The following is an 18,162-nucleotide window of genomic DNA, read 5'->3' on the forward strand; positions in this document are numbered from 1 at the left end:
CAGACACATGTATCATTCTTCATTATTTTGTTATTCATTTTTCCCCTTTATTATATAATCGACATAAATCCACGAACAGAATGTGACGCGCTCCACGTCCGATGAACTCTATTCGCTCCCGCTCACTTAATCATGACGCGTCGTCTCCAAGGGTCCCTCCGATCCATTCCAGTCAAGGGGCATCGTCCGTTCCGGGTTTTTCTCCGCTGCTGCTCCATACATCGCGTCTCCTTCTGCAGTGCTGTACCAGCAGATGTTCGCGCACTGAAGCCAATTTCCAGCCTTTATTTGTACCGGAGCAAGTCCTGTTGCAGCGGAGAGTGAGGGGACGAAGAAGTGCGAGGACCATTTCTCTCTCTCCTCGCACGTTTGGAGCGCGTGCGTGCCTGTATGGGGGGCTTGTAAGCTCAGCTGAAGAAATAAGAGACGAGTCTTTATTTACCACACCTGTGATGCGCCGCTGTTTCTGAGCAACCGAGACGCGCTCATGGCTAAGGTTCAGGAAGAGGATACGTACTGATAGAGGACTTATAAATGCTTTGGCCTCGCCGAGCGGTGTAATATTACGAGAACTTAACGCTGAAAGCAGACACTCATTGAGTTGATCTCACTGACTTAAACTCAAACGGGAAAGGTGATAAAGACACGATGCCGTTACACCTGGCTCCTTTTGTCCGCCGGAGATCCGGTCTCGCACTCGCGTGGATCTGCCTGTTTTCCGTCGGATTTACCTGCATTGGTGAGTTTGATTCTTTTCTTCATCTATTTCAGATCGGATTGTCAGGCGCGCTTGCGTTTTACGCATCACGCGCTTTCTCTGCGTGCCGCGCGTTCCAGAATGACACAAAATAACATTTAGCGCGAGGAGGGTTCGTTTGCATGTCAAATAAGTCATATGGGCCGAACAGCGATTTTGTGGCACTTTTTCTTTCATCCAGCATCTTTTGTCTCAATTGCATCCTGCGTCCGGCGTCCTGCATACACGGCGATACGGAGAGCACGTTACATGTGGCTTATTTTCACAATATAGAGGGCGGCACAGTTAAACATGTTTCGCAAAGCCGAGTACATTAGTTTTCATTCATGAAGGTCAGGAACCGTGCGGTGAACTTGAACGCGGACTCGCGGGGCAAGTTTGATGGACGTGTTACTGCGAGCACGAGACACTACGGCGAAATCATCGCACGCGTATAAATAAACAAAGGGCGTGTTTCCTTGAAAACGACATGAAATGTGCATTAGCTGTTTTAGAAATTCCTGTATGGTTAAATATCGCTCACAGAATTACGCGTAAAATGTTTGTCCACAGCAGGGAATGTAAGCGTCAGCTCAAATGAAGCGCTTGACATTCACGCTTTCCTGCTGCCCGCAGTTGCAGTGTTTCTGACAGCTTACGAAGTATGCACTGAGATCTGACCATCACTGGACACGTTGTTTTTACTCGTTTATGAAATGTGGTGAAGCGCAGTCTTGGCGAATTACGAGGGTGCGTATGTGCCCGACAAATGCTCGTGCTCTCCTCCCATCTCACGTCCTGCACTTCTTTTGGTCACCTTTTTTGTGCTTTGTTGTTATGGAAGCTCAAACTAGAGTTTATTTACATCTGCAATTGATAAACTACTTCTAGTTGATTTCACGTGTCATTATAAATAATATATTATTTAGTTTATTTATTTATAATTGCAGAAATTATTTTCAAAACTGGTTGCTCATGTATCTGTATGTGGTCCACGTTTCCATAGTTAAAATGACATGTCATTCTGTTGAAGGCAGAGGCTTCCTCATATATTGCATCTAATGTGTTTTTGCAAAAGAGTTGAGCGAAGAACAAATTTAAGATGGCGTTGTTGATTCTTTTTCTTTTTGTAGCAAACTTTTGTATCATGAGTTATATTCCTTCATCCTGACAAAAAGAAACTGTGCAATAACAGATGCCTTGAAATACCAAAATACGGATGATCATAGTTTGTATTTAAGATAACGGAGAACCACAACCGTACTTTTTGTTCAGTGCATTACCTGCTTGTACCGACCGTGTGTTTTCTTCTGTTTCTTCTGATCTGACCACCGCACATCGTGTCAAGCGAACTCGAGAGCTAAAGAAGGTCTTAGTTGTGGGAAATATGATTGTGGGAAAATTGTGTTGTGCTCCTGGAGGTCTTAGTAATCATCACCATAAAGCCCAGCTGGGGGAACACTGATGAGCATCCTCTGAGCACCGTCAAAATTTCACACTTGGCTTGCATTGTTCAGCCGTCTCTCCGCTGTGGATAGAGGGCCAACTTGTTATAAGTTGTGTAATTACAATTCTCGCTCCAGGACATTGTACATATTAGCAAACCGAATTAAGAGAGCATTTTCCTGTGCATTGGAGAGAGATTTCATATAAATTAAAATGAAGTCATGTCCCTGAGGAATCACGTTTTAGAGGGAAAGGCAAGAATACGATGACATTTACGAGGCATTTCAGATGCTCACTTAAACGGTGCGGAATTTTAACAGATCGCGGGGCGTTGTGAAAAACGTCTACAGCCTTACTCTGTGTGCTTTGTTTCATCTGTCAAGGGCACTTATTTTGCTTTGCTTACACTAACAATAAAAAAAAGATCAGACAGGAATTTTTCACGCTTTGGATGTCTGAAGATGAGGAAATGTAAATTGGGTGTTGGGGGAATAACAGAGGCATGGGTGGCTGCAGACGCGGTTAGTCCAGAGATCATACGAGTTGCTCTCAGCACGGAGGAACAGGCTGACGATGCATTTTTCTATATGAAAGCAAGCTTGTCTTTCCCCTGAAACATAATCCGGTCAAAAATAAAGGTCGCCCTGTCAGTCTTCATCAAAGAGTGCACGAGAGACAGAACAGAGCGCTCTCCTCAACAATGTGGAGCCTTCTGGGAGATGAGTTGCGGCTGAGCCGCGGGGAGGATTTTCATCAGTATGTAGGCGAAAGGAATCAGCACATTTTATTTGTGAGGGTGTGCTTTCTTTCAGTGTGGAACCAAACTGTACAGAAATCTATGCTGGTATGCTTTAAACCCAGAGTTTACATTGAGGTGGAGATCTAAGCATACAAGATGAACCCAAAGTATCTAGAAAATGCCTCTGTTTGTATGTCTGTTGAATTTCAGTGGTGTTTTACAGTGTCAGCATCCAGAAATCCATTGCACAAATTTTCTTGGGCACGGCTTATGTTTATCCTTATTTCTTGGGAACCTGTTGTTTATTTAATCTAGACTGTAATGTAAAGTCTGATTAGAAGCACTGCTTTAGATGTCAACAACAACAGAAAATAAGTGTCTTCCGTCTCTTTTAAACGTGAAAAGCTTGTTTATTTTGCTGTCCTAACTCTACCCAGTTCATGTCTAGTTGTGTGGTATTTGCATTTAGCGTTTGTTCTCTCCTCACTTGTTACCCTGTCAGACAGAGAGACCCTAACAGACCCGCGAGCCGTTATGGGGTCGCGACCCGCCAGTCGAAAATCACAAGCCTATGCCACAGTTTCCTGATGGAGAATGTGAGACGTGAATTTCAATGTCGGCATCTTAAGCGGTTACGGCTGATAGTATAGCTGCGTTGAAGATAAGCCACACAATAATCCTCATCAAAACCCCGCAGTCAAGTTTAGTTTCCTGTTTGTTCTCAAGTCCTCGGAAAAGCAGATATGTAATGGGTTTGAGGTTCTCGCTGTGTGTGAGAGAAAGAAACAGTCAGGGGATTTTGTGGCTGGAGTTTGTGGCGAACTTGTTTCAGAGATTTTTGGCAGAGGGAGTGAGCGTGCTCGGTTGTTGGCTGAAAGGGGCGGAATCCGGGGTGCAGAGGAACTCAAAAGCTTTCTTATGCGGGCGACTAAGAAGCTTCTCACGAAAGCTCCCCAGACCTTAGAGACGTGATTTTACAGTCGTCATTTGGATTATTGCAATTAGGACGAAGCCAGCTTTTTAGTATTCTAGTCATTGCATTGTCCACTGGGTCTCTGGGAAAAATGTTAACGGGAAGTTATTTAAAGTTGAAGTTTAATGTAGAACATTGGGTCCTCTAAATCATGGCAGATTATAATAGAGTTCTCAGTGCGGTTTATGTGGTGATTTTTTTGTCCCTGTGAAAAAGGAACGTGAGAATATTTTTGCCCCATCCACTTGCAAGCTATAAAGTCAATTTATGCATGTACGAGGAGAACTCTGAAAGTTTTTATTTCGGACTTTTATTATAGTCACAACAATGATTTATTGTGAGATATTTACAAGAGATCTGAACGTTTTTCTTTCATTTCATTTCAGAGAAAGAGATGAAAATTTGAAAGCAGATGAATATTTGAGAGCTGTGTTGTTTATATCTCCAGCAAGCGCTCAGAAGCGGATCATGATTAAATCTGTTGTTTGCTTGAGAGTACCCGCGTTGCAATTTCACAATCTTAACATGCTTCTTTGCAAATACAAGGTATGTTTCTGCCGCTTACGCAGTTCGTGCGCATATGTAATATGTGCGGAGCTTATAATACATGTAGAGTATTTGAGTTTGATGAATGGAGAGGGGTGAAATTGTGTAGCAGAATCGCAGAGAAGGCAAACAGTGTAAGTCAACAGCAGCTGGCTTTCCGTAATCCAAGCCCATGCTCCATTTGATGACAAATGTGCTCTTCTCTTATCTTGTGGTGCTATATGTGTCTCCTCCATAAGTGTCAAATGCAAATTGGGAAGGAGAGGCAAGGGGATACGATGAGAAAGTGTGACGTGAACCTTTGGGGTGAGGAAAGTCTTCTATCAGACTGCATCACATCTCAGGGGAAATGTGCCCTTTCGCTTCAGTTGTGCACTCGTGGCCTATTAAAAATAAGGGGGAGTTGAGATTTTATGGGGGTTTGTTAGAGATCAACCAATAGTCGAGCAGAACTGAATTGAACAAAGGTTGAAAAACATTCTGATTACCAAACAAACAATATCAATTATTATTTTAGTGCTAATAGAATTTCATGATGTATTAGCTGTTTTATAGGTGATAGTGCTGAACAAATAAATGTTATATAATTATATAAAAGATCGAATATTATGAAATGTTAAAATAAATATATTTTAAGAATACTTTTATTTGATGATTATTTTTATCATTGTTCATATATAATTCATAATTAACAATAACGTTTTTTAGTAGTTTATCTTTTCATTCATTTTTTCATTTTATTTACTTGCTAATGTTTTTCTTTTTAGTTTATATAGTTGTACATCATATACTTTCTGCTCGAACCATTTAAGGGAACACTTAAATCACATTTTTATCTCTACAAACAAAACATTAAAGCTAAAATGAATGTGTTGATGATTTTGGCTTTCATTGCCCGTTACCATTATCACGTTATCACAATGCAATGTATTCAAATTAGTTTGTTTAATTGAATTGTTCTGTTCATTGAGCTATAATATGTGATTGAAGTGAGCAGCATATACAGTATATAGAAATAAACTCCAACTATTGGTTGACCTCTAGCATTTAGCTCTTTGAAATGATCTTGGTCCCATCCTGGACTCCAGCACCTGCTCCTTCCTGCGAGCGCCCTTCAGAAAAGACGAGGTCAGCAGGAGGAACCAAAGATCAGCGCTGTCACCGGAGAGACTAATCGCGTTCTTCTTCCCTAAGGTGCTGTCAGTGGCCGGCGAAAGCTTGAGTACCGTTGACCTTGAGTCCAGATGCATTTAATGTGCAGACGCTGCTCCTCGGCACATTGTGAACGCTCGACTCTGTGAAAGCCTCGGGTGGAGCCCCTCCCCAAAGAGATAAGGGTGCATTTCCCAAGGTGCTTTTGGCTTAACTTGCAGACTGCGAGATCTAAGTAAGATCTGTCTGCTTTAATGATGAACCATCTGCTGGAATACTCAATAGACCCGGAGCACTTATCCCACAATACTAACGCAACAAAAGCGACTAGGTCTTTTTCAACTGTTATTACTCCGCAGGGTTCGCTCGCCGGCGACGGCGAACATAAACATGAAACATTTGCCGTTGCACTCGGCACTCTCTCAGCCCATCTGTGGTTCATCATCCAGCGTATTTAGGGTGGTTTGGGTATGTTCTTCATTCTCCCGTGATCAATAACCCTCTAACTGTTTAATTGGCCATCAATCAACGACAGAGTAGAGTTTAAGCCAGAGGTGCTCAATCCCTGCCTTTTACGGAGGTCCTCTGGGTCCTTTCAGAGCTTGTAAGATTGCCCAAGTCGCTTCCAGAGGAGTGTTATTTGTATGCGCCTCACACTAGAGTTCCAGAGGGCTTCCACAAGGGAGCGTTGTCTTGACGACTACCTTGTTGTAGATCGAACGCTCAGCCAGCCCATAATATGGGCGGGGCGGAGCGGAGCCTTCCTTTGAACCGCGTGAGTGGTCTAGCATGAAAAGAAATGACAGCGCATCATATTGATATTTTGCCCACTTCAAGGCTAATGAGGCTCTTGAGTTCAGCCTGTTTTTTGGGGGGTTATCCTACATACATTGTTGGGTCTTCGGGTTGCTTGCTAGACCTTCGTGTTGTCTGAATTTGATACACAGAATTGTGGGTACAGTTCTTGGCTAAATTCAATTGAGAATTGCTTGTTTATCGTGATGAAAGCAAACATGCTTTTCAATGATTTAATATGCTAGACATCTCTGTATTAAAGCAAATAGCCCTTTGGTCACTCGAATATATTGATATTGAACGTGATTGGGATTTCTCTTTGAACTTTAATTATTTTTCTAATTGGAACGAGTTGAAGGTTGATGCTCTGAATGTGTAAGTAGCGGTGCCAGCTACAGCAAGCATTATTATTATTACCGTTGCCCAAAGGAATGATTAAACAAACCCGAGGCATAAAAAGATCTAAATGTGTTCATTACTCACCCTATTGTGATTTCAAACCTGTATGACTTTCGCTTTCTGAAGACGTTGATTTTGAAGAACATTGGTAAACAAACAGCCATTGACTTGTATTGACACAAAACCACTGAGACATTTCTCAAAATATCTTCTTTTGTGTTTCAGAGAAGAAAGAGCCGTATACAGGTTTTGAACAACATAAATATGTGAATAAATGACATTTTTTTTATTTTATCCCTTTAAAACTGAGAGTGTAATTTATGTTGTTTGTCAGCTTTTATATAGTTTCATATTTAGGGGGAAATAAACAGGCCTAGAATCTCAAAGACGTGTATTGAAGTAAAGATCTGAATCACATCTAGGGACTGTATGATCACAAATGCACGCTTAAGCCAATAAGAGAAACAAAGAAACTCTTATAAATTTGTAGCAATGCATTAAAAACACCATAGCAACTGCATAGCAAGTCCTTGGCAAACCCCCACAGCACCCTATTTGGTGGCGACACGGTTTGCAAAGACAAGCACAGACATTCAACCAACAATGTACAGTATGAATCTAGCTTCAGTTTCTGCACTTCACATAATATAGAAATTACAGTATGTTGGCATGTTCTGAATTACAGCTCACCGTAGGCAGGCCGTAGGTGGTGTGAGCTCTATAATGGCGAGGATATTTTGGGAAGAGTTGCCTGAAAGACAGCCAAAGCTTGTCCTCTTGAAGTGATGTTGTTGACGGGGAAGAAGGCCTTCTGACCTTTGCTCATTATGTTCATATTCTGTGCCGGCGTGCCTCGGGCTGGCAATTCAACCGAGTCAACACTGGCCAGTAGTTCAGCCCTCACTCAGCATGCGTCATGGGACGCGATAGCCAGCATAAAACATCTGCTCATCCAAAATGGTGTTTAACATCTGAATATTTAATTTCACCTATTATATCTCGATATTAGCCAGGCTTCATATTCGGTTTGAATGCACAATGGCTTGTTAAATATGCCAGCCACCCGCCTCTTGTGTGCTTGATGCAGTTTCAGTTCTGTGTAAATGATGTTTTAAAAGTAAATAGTTTTATCTGAACCCAGCAACTTCACCCAGGATAGTGACAACAAATTATTTTACAAATGCTTCCCCTGTCTGCCATTGGTCGAGGAAATAGATAGATAGACCCGCCCCCGAGTCATGCCATTGGCTAAGCCAGTGTTGCTGTGTCAGGTTGGTAGCTTTCATGGCGCCTGTTGACACTTTTTAAGTGAATTAACCGAATGAATCATTAACTTATAGTTATATCTGTATTTTAAGCTCTGATAGAAAAAAGCATTTTAGCTTTGCCAAAAATCATACACTTCACTTGTAAATTTTGTTGTTGTCATGACAAATAATGAGAGCTTTGTTTGCTATCAGCTCACTAGGCTATGAGCCAGAATTAACAAGCGGTATCCAAAACTAATAGCCTAATAGCTTGGTTTGTTTTGAGAAAATGTCGAGCAGTAGGGGACATTTTTTTAAATGATTTAAAATCAAAATTTCTTTGAAGCTGCACTTTTAATAAGATAAGAAATCACAGAATATCAGTAACACCGAGGGCAACGTTCTGTCTCAAACGTAATGTGATTTTGTAATTGGCATAAATAATTGAATCACAGTTCTCTCTGTGCTCCTTTCTGTAAATGGGGAGTTGACAAATATATCGCACATGTGACCTACGGACGGTGTGACAGCCAAAATGTTGTAAACAAACTATAAATATTCAAATGATGAAATATGTTAGGTCACACTTCAGTATAGGGGGCAATTATCGCCATTAACAAACCATTAACTACAACCTTTTCCCCAATAAACTCTTAATTTGGTGCTTATTAAGGTAGTTGTTAGGTTTAGGTAATGCGTAGGATTAGGGATGTAGAGTACGGTCATGCAGAATATGTTCTTTATAAGTGCTAATAAACAGCCAATATGCCAATAATAGGCACGCTAATAACAACTAGTTAATAGTGAGAATTGCCCCCTATACTGAAGTGTTACCATATGTTATTATTTATCATATAAAATAACGGTCACACTTTAGAATAGGGAACAAAATTAACTATTTCATAACTATTAACTACAACTTTTGCCTTAATAAACCCTTAAGTACTGCTTATAAGGTCGTTTTTAGGTTAAGGTATTGGGTAGGATTAATGGATGGGATGTAAAATAAAGTAATACAGAATAAGGCATTAATATGCATATTAATAAGCAAGTAGGTAATAATGAATTTATATTACTTAAAGAGCATCCAAAATAGCTTCATAGGACACATTTTATTTTTCAACTATCCAAATGCACTTTTGAATGATATATTTGATTTCAGGAGCAACGTTTGTACTGCAGTTATGTGTAAAAGTGTTGCCATACGGTTTAAGATTCTGATTTCAGTAACACTAGCAGCACCAAAGAAATTCTCTAAAATAGTGACCGTTTCCAAAAACTAGTAACTATGGTACTTTTGTACCAACAATTGTTGCCCTGGTAAATTTGTTGCGAGGGTCCCTTGGCTGTGGTAACATCACCCTAGCATCTGCTAAAACAGTATATTCATTTGAAACACTTCGGGTCGGCAAAATTAACACATTTACTACTTGCTTTGGCAAAACATTGTATTAGTTGTGTCTAGTTTGTTGTGTGCATGGGTAAAACATTTAATTTCCTTCCTTTTACTTTATCACGGAGAAGTAAGATGCCAGGCGTTTGCGTTCAACTCGGGTTGTGTGTGAAATGCGGTCACAGCTGATGAGATTTACGGGTTTTGAGGATCGGATTCTTGGCGAGGATGTAAAAAGCAGTGAAGCTGGTGAAAAAGATTTAAGACTTTATGCTTGTAATAATTAATCATGACAGATTTGCTCATTCTGCGAATATGTGCAGTGCTTCTGAACATGGATTTTAAGGAATAACGTTAATGTGTGTGGTATATAGAAAATATAATTAGCTTTTTTATATACAGTATATGAAAGCACAGGTTTTCTGTTCATTTTGAAGCCTAGTCATGGACAATAAGGGTAAATGGATCTTCAGGTTCTTTGTTTATTGTTTGTTGCATGGGGACATCGTATACCTCTTTGAAAAGATATATGGAGACAGTGAGCGTATGTGTGTACTGTATATTTGTGCCTATTGGTCCCGAATGACTTTGATCGTATTATGTTATGATGAACTCATGTCCGTGGTCATGTTGAATGTGCTTTAGTGCTTTTAAATTTGGCAGACGAATGCAAGTAGCATTGGGTGGTTTGAACCCTCGTTTCGTTTTCGAGAGGTGTTCCTACAAATTCAGATGTGTGCGAAAACCCTCGCAACTCTCGAGACTGCTTAAAAGCAATTTTGTGTGCAGCCGTTTCCAAACCTCCAAACATATCAGATTAATTTTCAGTGTAATCACACACATTTTCAGAAATGGCCTGCTGAGAGGCTGCATGTTCAGAGAGAGTCCCCTGGGAGTTTAAGACTGAAGCGCTGGAACATATAAATGAACAAGGCCTTGTGTTCATTTCCACTCTCTCTCTGAAATCCAACCTCTTTGTGGGAGGATATTGTGACCTTAGGTTATGATGTCATCACAATAAAAGGTTTCACAGTGCCAGGTGTTTTTATTAAGTCACCGTTATGGGATCAGTTACCCGCCACAAGTATTGTGGTCATGGTTTGAAAAATAATGAGCGTAAATAAAAAAATTGAAAACACGTGTAAAATAATAGCGCAAAAAACTAAAAAACAAATGCAAACAACAAACAACGCAGTCACGGATCGAAAAGTAATAAGCGTGAATCCAAAATGTTAACAAGTTTACAATAGTTCTGCATAAAACTTGAAACATGAATTCAACATTTTCCAAATCACAAACAAAATCAGGTTTCGCTCATATTAATTTTTTTGTCCGTGCTTACGGTCTTTTCCCCTTTGCTCTCGTTTCCACTTTCTGCGCTTGGTTTTCTAAATGCTGCAGTTCAAGTTTCATGGTAATTAGGGCGGGCTTCGGCGCCACCATTGGTCCACTAGTTCTAGATTGACAGCTCCTCCTCTAGCCAATCAGTCAACGAGGGTGTTGACGTCACCCCAAACGCGACTCGCTCGCGGCATACCTCTGAAGATGGATTATATCCGTCAGCTGCAAATCGCGGACAACCACAGGTAATTAAACATCATTATATCATTACTGAGTGTCAGATACACTTCTTATATCTGTAATGAGTTCGCTCTGCCAGGCTTGTTGTCCGATTCGACCATAAGTCCGTTAAATTGACATGTGCCCAGCTGGGTTTAGTCAGCGGTACTATCGTTTAGTTATTCTATTGAGTTATTTAAGATTATTGGCTGTATATTTAGAAAAAGACTGAATTGGTGTAAATGCGTGATGTTGCTAGCTCATGAGAATGATAATACCATGCATATCTTTTAGATTTGCACGTCATGTAACATTAGCATCTTTTCTAACGGGTGAAGTTTACATTAGTTGACTACTGTTGAGAAATTTTGGCTGATAACCATCTATCATTAATAAACATTATCCAGGTTAACTGTCCTTTAAATACTAAATAAATGTTATTGCAATGCTTTCATAAATAGACCCATTTTATTTTACGTTGCAACCTTGTGCTAAAATTATTTACAAAGCAGTTATTCCCTATGCAACATTCTGAGTTGCATCAGTGCGTGGCCTGTATGGATTGCTGGACACGATTATGGAAAGGATCTCTGCAAGAAACAACACAGTAAGTTACATTTCTTTACCAGCAATGTTTTTTTAACAGCAGTTTATAATTCTGTCGACTTGCATTTTTTCCAGAAAGATGTTGACAACATCCTCAGCCACATTTCTCCTGAAATCAGTGCAAGAGAGAGTTCCACAACTTTGGTAAAGAGGAAGATCATGAGCTACTTTTAATTATATTAACATCAAGAAACGTAGAGCTGGGCTTTGCATTGTATACTATATTTAAAATTCGCTAACTCAAACGCTATTTTAGCATTTATTGAGTGCAGTGGATCTGTGAATTTCATCTAAAGCGAATCAATAAATTTCAGTAAAAACAAGCTGCTTACTAAACTTGAACTCTGATCAATGTTGTTATGTCATGACCAAGAGTTTCAGAAAGCTAACCGATAAAGTTGAGAAAATTTTACAAGCATTTATTGGACTGTGAAATTTAGAACCACCAAAAGACAATTATCTTGCCGATTTAATACTTGTCTTTCATTTATTAATGTTTCTATATTGTATTATATACTAAATGTTTGCTAAATTATACACTGTTTGCTTTTTTTTTTAAGTAGTAGACTTGGTTGTCTCACCTCACTCTCTTAAAGACTGTTATATTTGCATTATATAATTTTTTCCATTTTATTTAGCTTTTGAGTTACTTTTGATTTAATATAGATATCATTGCTGTCGTGCTGAAATTTCCTAAAATTTCATTTTCCATTATTATTGGTCACTCTTTGTTATAACCACTACTGTAAGTTTTTTGCATTATTTAAATAAAGCCTTCTGAAAGTGACTGCTTTTATTTTATTTTCAGGCAAAAGGTGTTAATTTAAACATCACTTCCTAATATATTATGGAGAAATGGAGTATACAAAAATTTGTGTATACAGTTTTTATTTTTTTATTTTAAGCATAATCACATTTATAATGGTGTTAAATGACAGAACTTATAACAATTATAGCCTGGGGCTTTAAGATTCAAGTATCAACAGGCTGTGTCACGAAATTTAACACTAAATAAATATCTGAGATTTGCTTATTAGTTCTGAACTGAGCTGACGGCATACACTCATCCACATGATGGACTGTTACTCCAGTGTTTTGCTCCCCAATGAGTCCTCAAGCGCTGTCTTGCTCCTAAAGGTCATAGGATAAAAGAAATAAATGTTGTAACTGTTTCCTAGTTACACACAAGTGTAATATCATGCTGTTTGATGTAATTCCTTGCATCCGAGAAAAATTACCGAAACAAATCTGTTCCCTGGTAACAATACGTTCAATTAGCACTTATTACTGAATTAATGCACTTCTGTGAGAAGACATTTACATTTAGAAGATGCTTTTATCCAGAGGTAGGGAGCAATTAGCGATATGTCATACAGGAGCAATAATAAAATAGGTGCTAATACAAAGACGCTGCATGATGTGCTCGTCTAAATTAAGATATACGTGGTATTATCATTCTCATGAGCTATGACATCACACATTTACACCAATACAGTCATTATTTCTAAATACACAACAATCTTAAATAATTTAATAAGAGTAACTGTAAACTATAGTACCGCTGACTAAACCCAGCTAACTGGACACAACAAGCCTGGCAGAGCGAACTCATTACAGATATAAGAAGTGTATCTGACACTCAGTAATGATATAATGATGTTTAATTACCTGTGGTTGTCCGCGATTTGCAGCTGACGGATATAATCCATCTTCAGAGGTATGCCGCGAGCGAGTCGCGTTTGGGGTGACGTCAACACCCTCGTTGACTGATTGGCTAGAGGAGGAGCTGTCAATCTAGAACTAGTGGACCAATGGTGGCGCCGAAGCCCGCCCTAATTACCATGAAACTTGAACTGCAGCATTTAGAAAACCAAGCGCAGAAAGTGGAAACGAGAGCAAAGGGGAAAAGACCGTAAGCACGGACAAAAAAATTAATATGAGCGAAACCTGATTTTGTTTGTGATTTGGAAAATGTTGAATTCATGTTTCAAGTTTTATGCAGAACTATTGTAAACTTGTTAACATTTTGGATTCACGCTTATTACTTTTCGATCCGTGACTGCGTTGTTTGTTGTTTGCATTTGTTTTTTAGTTTTTTGCGCTATTATTTTACACGTGTTTTCAATTTTTTTATTTACGCTCATTATTTTTCAAACCATGACCACAATACTTGTGGCGGGTAACTGATCCCATACACCGTCCATGGAGGATAGCTTGCTGTGGTTTGTCTTCAGGTGATTCGCATGCATCTTTAGCTGCGTAAATTATCATATGAATTGTTAATAATGATTAATGCATAGTGGAGGAAGTGAGGGAGTGTGCTAGTGTAAATTGGTGTTTATAATATCTGGAAGCCTTAAAGGAATATTCAAGGTTATTAACAACTTAACGTCTATTTTAATAGTTTATTCGTGGCGCTGCCAGCTTGCCTTCGAGGCATCTATTGTAAGTGCATTACTGTAAACACATTTTCCGCTTCAAACTATGGATGAGTCTCATTTTCATTTTCCATCTGCAGAAAAGCACAGAAGCAGTTCAGACACTATGTTATAAGAGTTATTCATTTAGTCTTCAGATATGATTCATATTTTGGTATTGGCACTTTGAAAGGATTCATGGTTGTCAAAAATAAAAGAAAAGTATTTAAATCAGAATTTAAAAGGGGTGTAACAATATTGAAGTATCGCATTAGAAAACCATTAGGATATGTATTGCTACGGCAATGTATTTTAAAATGTTTTTATATTTTTACGTTAGAATTGAGTTTTGTTTTTCTGTGACAGATCTATTCACTTTTTTTATTAGTTTACATGAAGATGGTTGAATTCAACTTTGAATATTGTCAATTCTTTAACAAAATTACAAATGTTACTAAAATGTTTAATATTTTAAGGCAATCGGTCATTTGCGTGTCATTTTCATATTTTATATTTGTTCAAATACCGTGATGCAATCGCAATCGTAAATTGAGAAGCTATCGTGTATCGTACCGAATCATGAGGTGAGCGTATTGTTACATTTTGGGTTTGTAGTAGATTTGGTTTGTTATCCAGTACCGTAATGAGAACTTGTTTGAAAAAAGTTTGGTCTTAAAATATATTTCATTTGAATCGCACAAAAAAGAAATTCACGTGTTTATGAGATCCACCTATGAAGAGAAAGCTTAATTGTGTTTTGTAATTGGTTGTTTTGCTGCTATTTCAGACCGTCAAGGTCCACGCTGTCTTTTTATATCTTCAAGACTTAATTGTCTCTCTTTCTCTATCAGAGAAAGCCGTCTCCCTGCCTGTTTCCTATTTAAGCCTCAAAAAAACAATTCAGATATTTGCCTGACATTCATGGCTCTCTGTGTATGGAACAATTCCGGCTTCCTCTGAGAGATCCTTCATTGATGGCTGTGTGAATCATCTCATCTTCTCTCTGACTCACTTCGGTTACTCAAGATCTCACTTCACTGATGGAAACTCTAGAGGTGTCCTGGCATTGTCTCATTCACCATTCTCAGGCTACTGAATTACACCGCTAAACGTGTGGCATCACCCCACCGATTCATTGCAGTAAATGTCCTACATTTAGAGCGCTTTTCCACCATAGCGACGAACCGTTCTAAGCACAGTCTGAAACGGTTACAGTTATGTTTCCACATGAGCCTGGTCCGACACGGCACGATTGCAAACTGTTCAGAGACGTTATAGCTCATTCTCTTGTGTTACCAAGGCAGCACGTGATGTGTTTGTGTTTACATTCTAAAACATTTCGTTATCGGCCCTACGGTGGAAAATTAAATCATTTACGTACTGGCTTGCATGGATCAGCACGGAGTGGAACGATTAAGCAAAGGTGGAAAAGCGCTATTAGAGACGTACGTTTCTCCTAATAGTTCAACGCTGCGAATAAGAGTTGTTTTGATGCCAGATCATGTTATGTGTAGCACAAGTGAAAACAATCTCATGCATTCATGAATTACGCGGGTGCACAAAGGGCTTTGAGATTAACTGGTGCTTCACAAATGTATTTTAAGATGGCATAGAATTTTGAAGTCTTTATTCTGCTTTATTCAAAGTGTTGATTGTGATAATGTGGGTTTGAGAGCGATCACAGCTTTAATGGCAAACCTTGCTTTTTTATTCAGTTAATGCTATTCAATGTGTAGTACTTGAAAACAAATTTCTGTGGATGTAGTCTGGTTTTATATTATGTAGCAGATGCGTTTGGACATTTACATTTGTTACATTTAGTAGATGCTTTTATCAAAAGTGACTTACAAATGAGAGAGCATTTAACATTTTGCCAAAGTTTGCCAAATTGGAAACCCATTTTGCACTAGTGCTAAAATGGTTAATCGCACAAGAGTAAAAAACATTTTATGGTTTGGGATGGAGGTCATGTCACACAGTCCGTCCATGTTGACATCTGTCTGGTTTGGCCAGCGTCTGCTAAATGACAGATGAATGTCCACTAAAATCCACAACGTCTGTATGGTGGAGAGTTAAAAGAGAAAGCGTTTTCCCCTCTCTTTTAAAATGCAATACGCCTTCATTTTGGCTTTCCCACCCCTCTACAATTACATGCTCAGATGCATTTGTCTATTTGCATTCACTGTGGTTTTTTCCTGTTTGTGACCCTATTAGAGCAGACCTGCGACCCATCAGTTGAGATGCGCCGTGATAATGGGTTAATTAAATGGGACACTTTGTACCTTGAAAATCTACTCGGATTCACTAGAAAAAATAAATCCTATCTCTCAAACAAGTTTGAAAGATTTGTTCGGGGTTTAAAGGATAACGGATAAATTGGACACCAGACAAGCAAGGAGGAAACACAAAGCCTCTCATTTTTGTAAATGATTTACGATTCCCAATAGGCATCTCTCTTTTACCTATAGCTGTGGTCTAACTCTAACAAGCATGTCTTACCTTTCACATTCTATTAAGTTAATCAATGCCATATATTAGCTTTCCTAATGCATTAGATGAGACAGCGTCTTTGAGACATGGAGCACCGAGGTAGATGTCTCTCTTTCACTGTAGTCCTGTCTTTTATTCTGTAACCGTTCTGTGCTTTTATGAATGAACATACTTTCTAAATGTGCTCGCTTTTAACATGATATCAGTGGATTGAAATGAAAAGTATAAACTTCACCTACTGTAAAGGAAAATACTCCATAAAAGGCAGTGTATGTTCGTGAACGCACGTGTTTGTGTATGTACAGTATAACCTAGCCAATGCCTTAGTGTGTAATGCTTTGGAGGATCTATTGACAGAAATGCAATATTATATACATAACTATGTCTTCAGAGGTGTATAAAGACCTTAAATATTTTATTACCTTAGAATGAGCTATTTCTATACGTACACCCTGGGTCCCCTAACCTGATTTCGCCATGTTTCTACAGTGGCCCTAAATGGACAAACTGCTCTACAGCGAGTGTTTCGGAAACACGTTAGCTCCTTCAGCAAAGAAGCGAAAACGTGACGGCATCTTAGTCTTGTGCAGCCACGGTAGTGATTCGAAAGGGAAGTAGAGGGGTGGAGTTAACCGTTGGTTGCAGTTTGCAACCTCACCACTAGATTCCGCTAAATTTCATTTACTGGGCCTTAAAATGTGTTATATATTATATATTGCATAATATATTCAATCTTTGTATCTAGCTTCACACGGAGACATGTGTGTGTTTGCATACATAATTATGTATATTTATATTTATATACACATATAATGCCTATGCGTGAAGCTAGTTACAAAGTCAATATATACAGATACATAATGCAAAATGTGTGTATTGTGAACTTTTGTTTATTTTTCATTTATCAGAGAATATATCTAGATGTCATGCAGCCATACAGGTTGTTTAATCATATTCTAATGAGAAGATGTTCTGCTTTAATGCGAGTTAAAATATGATCCTTTTTATGTTGTACAAATTAAAGACTCGCTTTATGTTTAATTTTATAACAAACATTCCACGCTCCATGATAATTTGATAAGGCAGCTTGTGAATGTTCTTTGAAACTGCTAATCCTCAAATTACACAAAGACAACTGTTTTGACATGAACGTGGGACTCATGATAACCTTGCTATTGAGACAAAATGCAGAAAAGTTCTCAAGCATTGCATAGTTTGCATAGCCATCACACGTCATTGCTGGATTCATGTGCACATTTCGTTCTGATCTCAGGGCAGTTGTAGTCTACGTTGGCCTCTCTCCCTACAGAGCAACTCAAATGTGTCTATGATGCGATATCGCTTCAAATGCTGAGATATGCCTTTTTTCTTCTCGTGGATTTTTCGTTCTTGCAGATCGGCCGTACGAAGGCGTAATTTGACAAAACATTAATCAACTCGGAGGTGCATGATATATGCTTAGTCTTTGCTATCGTCTCTTACCAGGCCGTGTAGAAAGCGTCTTATCATATTAGCCAGCCGCTATACAAAACAGCCTATGTGTTCCCTTCACTTAGCATTCATTTTCTTGACAATAGAAGAGTAGGAAATGAAATAAATAAAAGACCCATCAATAAAGAGAAAGGGCACATGTATCTCATTTTGCTCTAATTCCCTCCGTGCA

At 38.9% G+C, this 18,162-nt stretch overlaps 1 protein-coding gene across 1 annotated transcript in view; it reads left to right on the forward strand.

The window, feature by feature from the left end:
• Positions 1-648: 648 nt before the first annotated feature.
• Positions 649-18,162, forward strand: part of unc5a (unc-5 netrin receptor A) — a gene marked incomplete at both ends in the record, with an annotated part of 148,291 nt that continues 130,777 nt past the window's right edge. Inside the window, one exon of the mRNA XM_079480623.1 lies at positions 649-739. Coding sequence (XP_079336749.1) covers positions 649-739 — 91 coding nt within the window. The remainder of the gene's footprint in view (positions 740-18,162) is intronic.

This window comes from Barbatula barbatula (assembly GCF_947034865.1).
Source record: "Barbatula barbatula genome assembly, chromosome: 18".
NCBI lineage: Eukaryota > Metazoa > Chordata > Actinopteri > Cypriniformes > Nemacheilidae > Barbatula > Barbatula barbatula.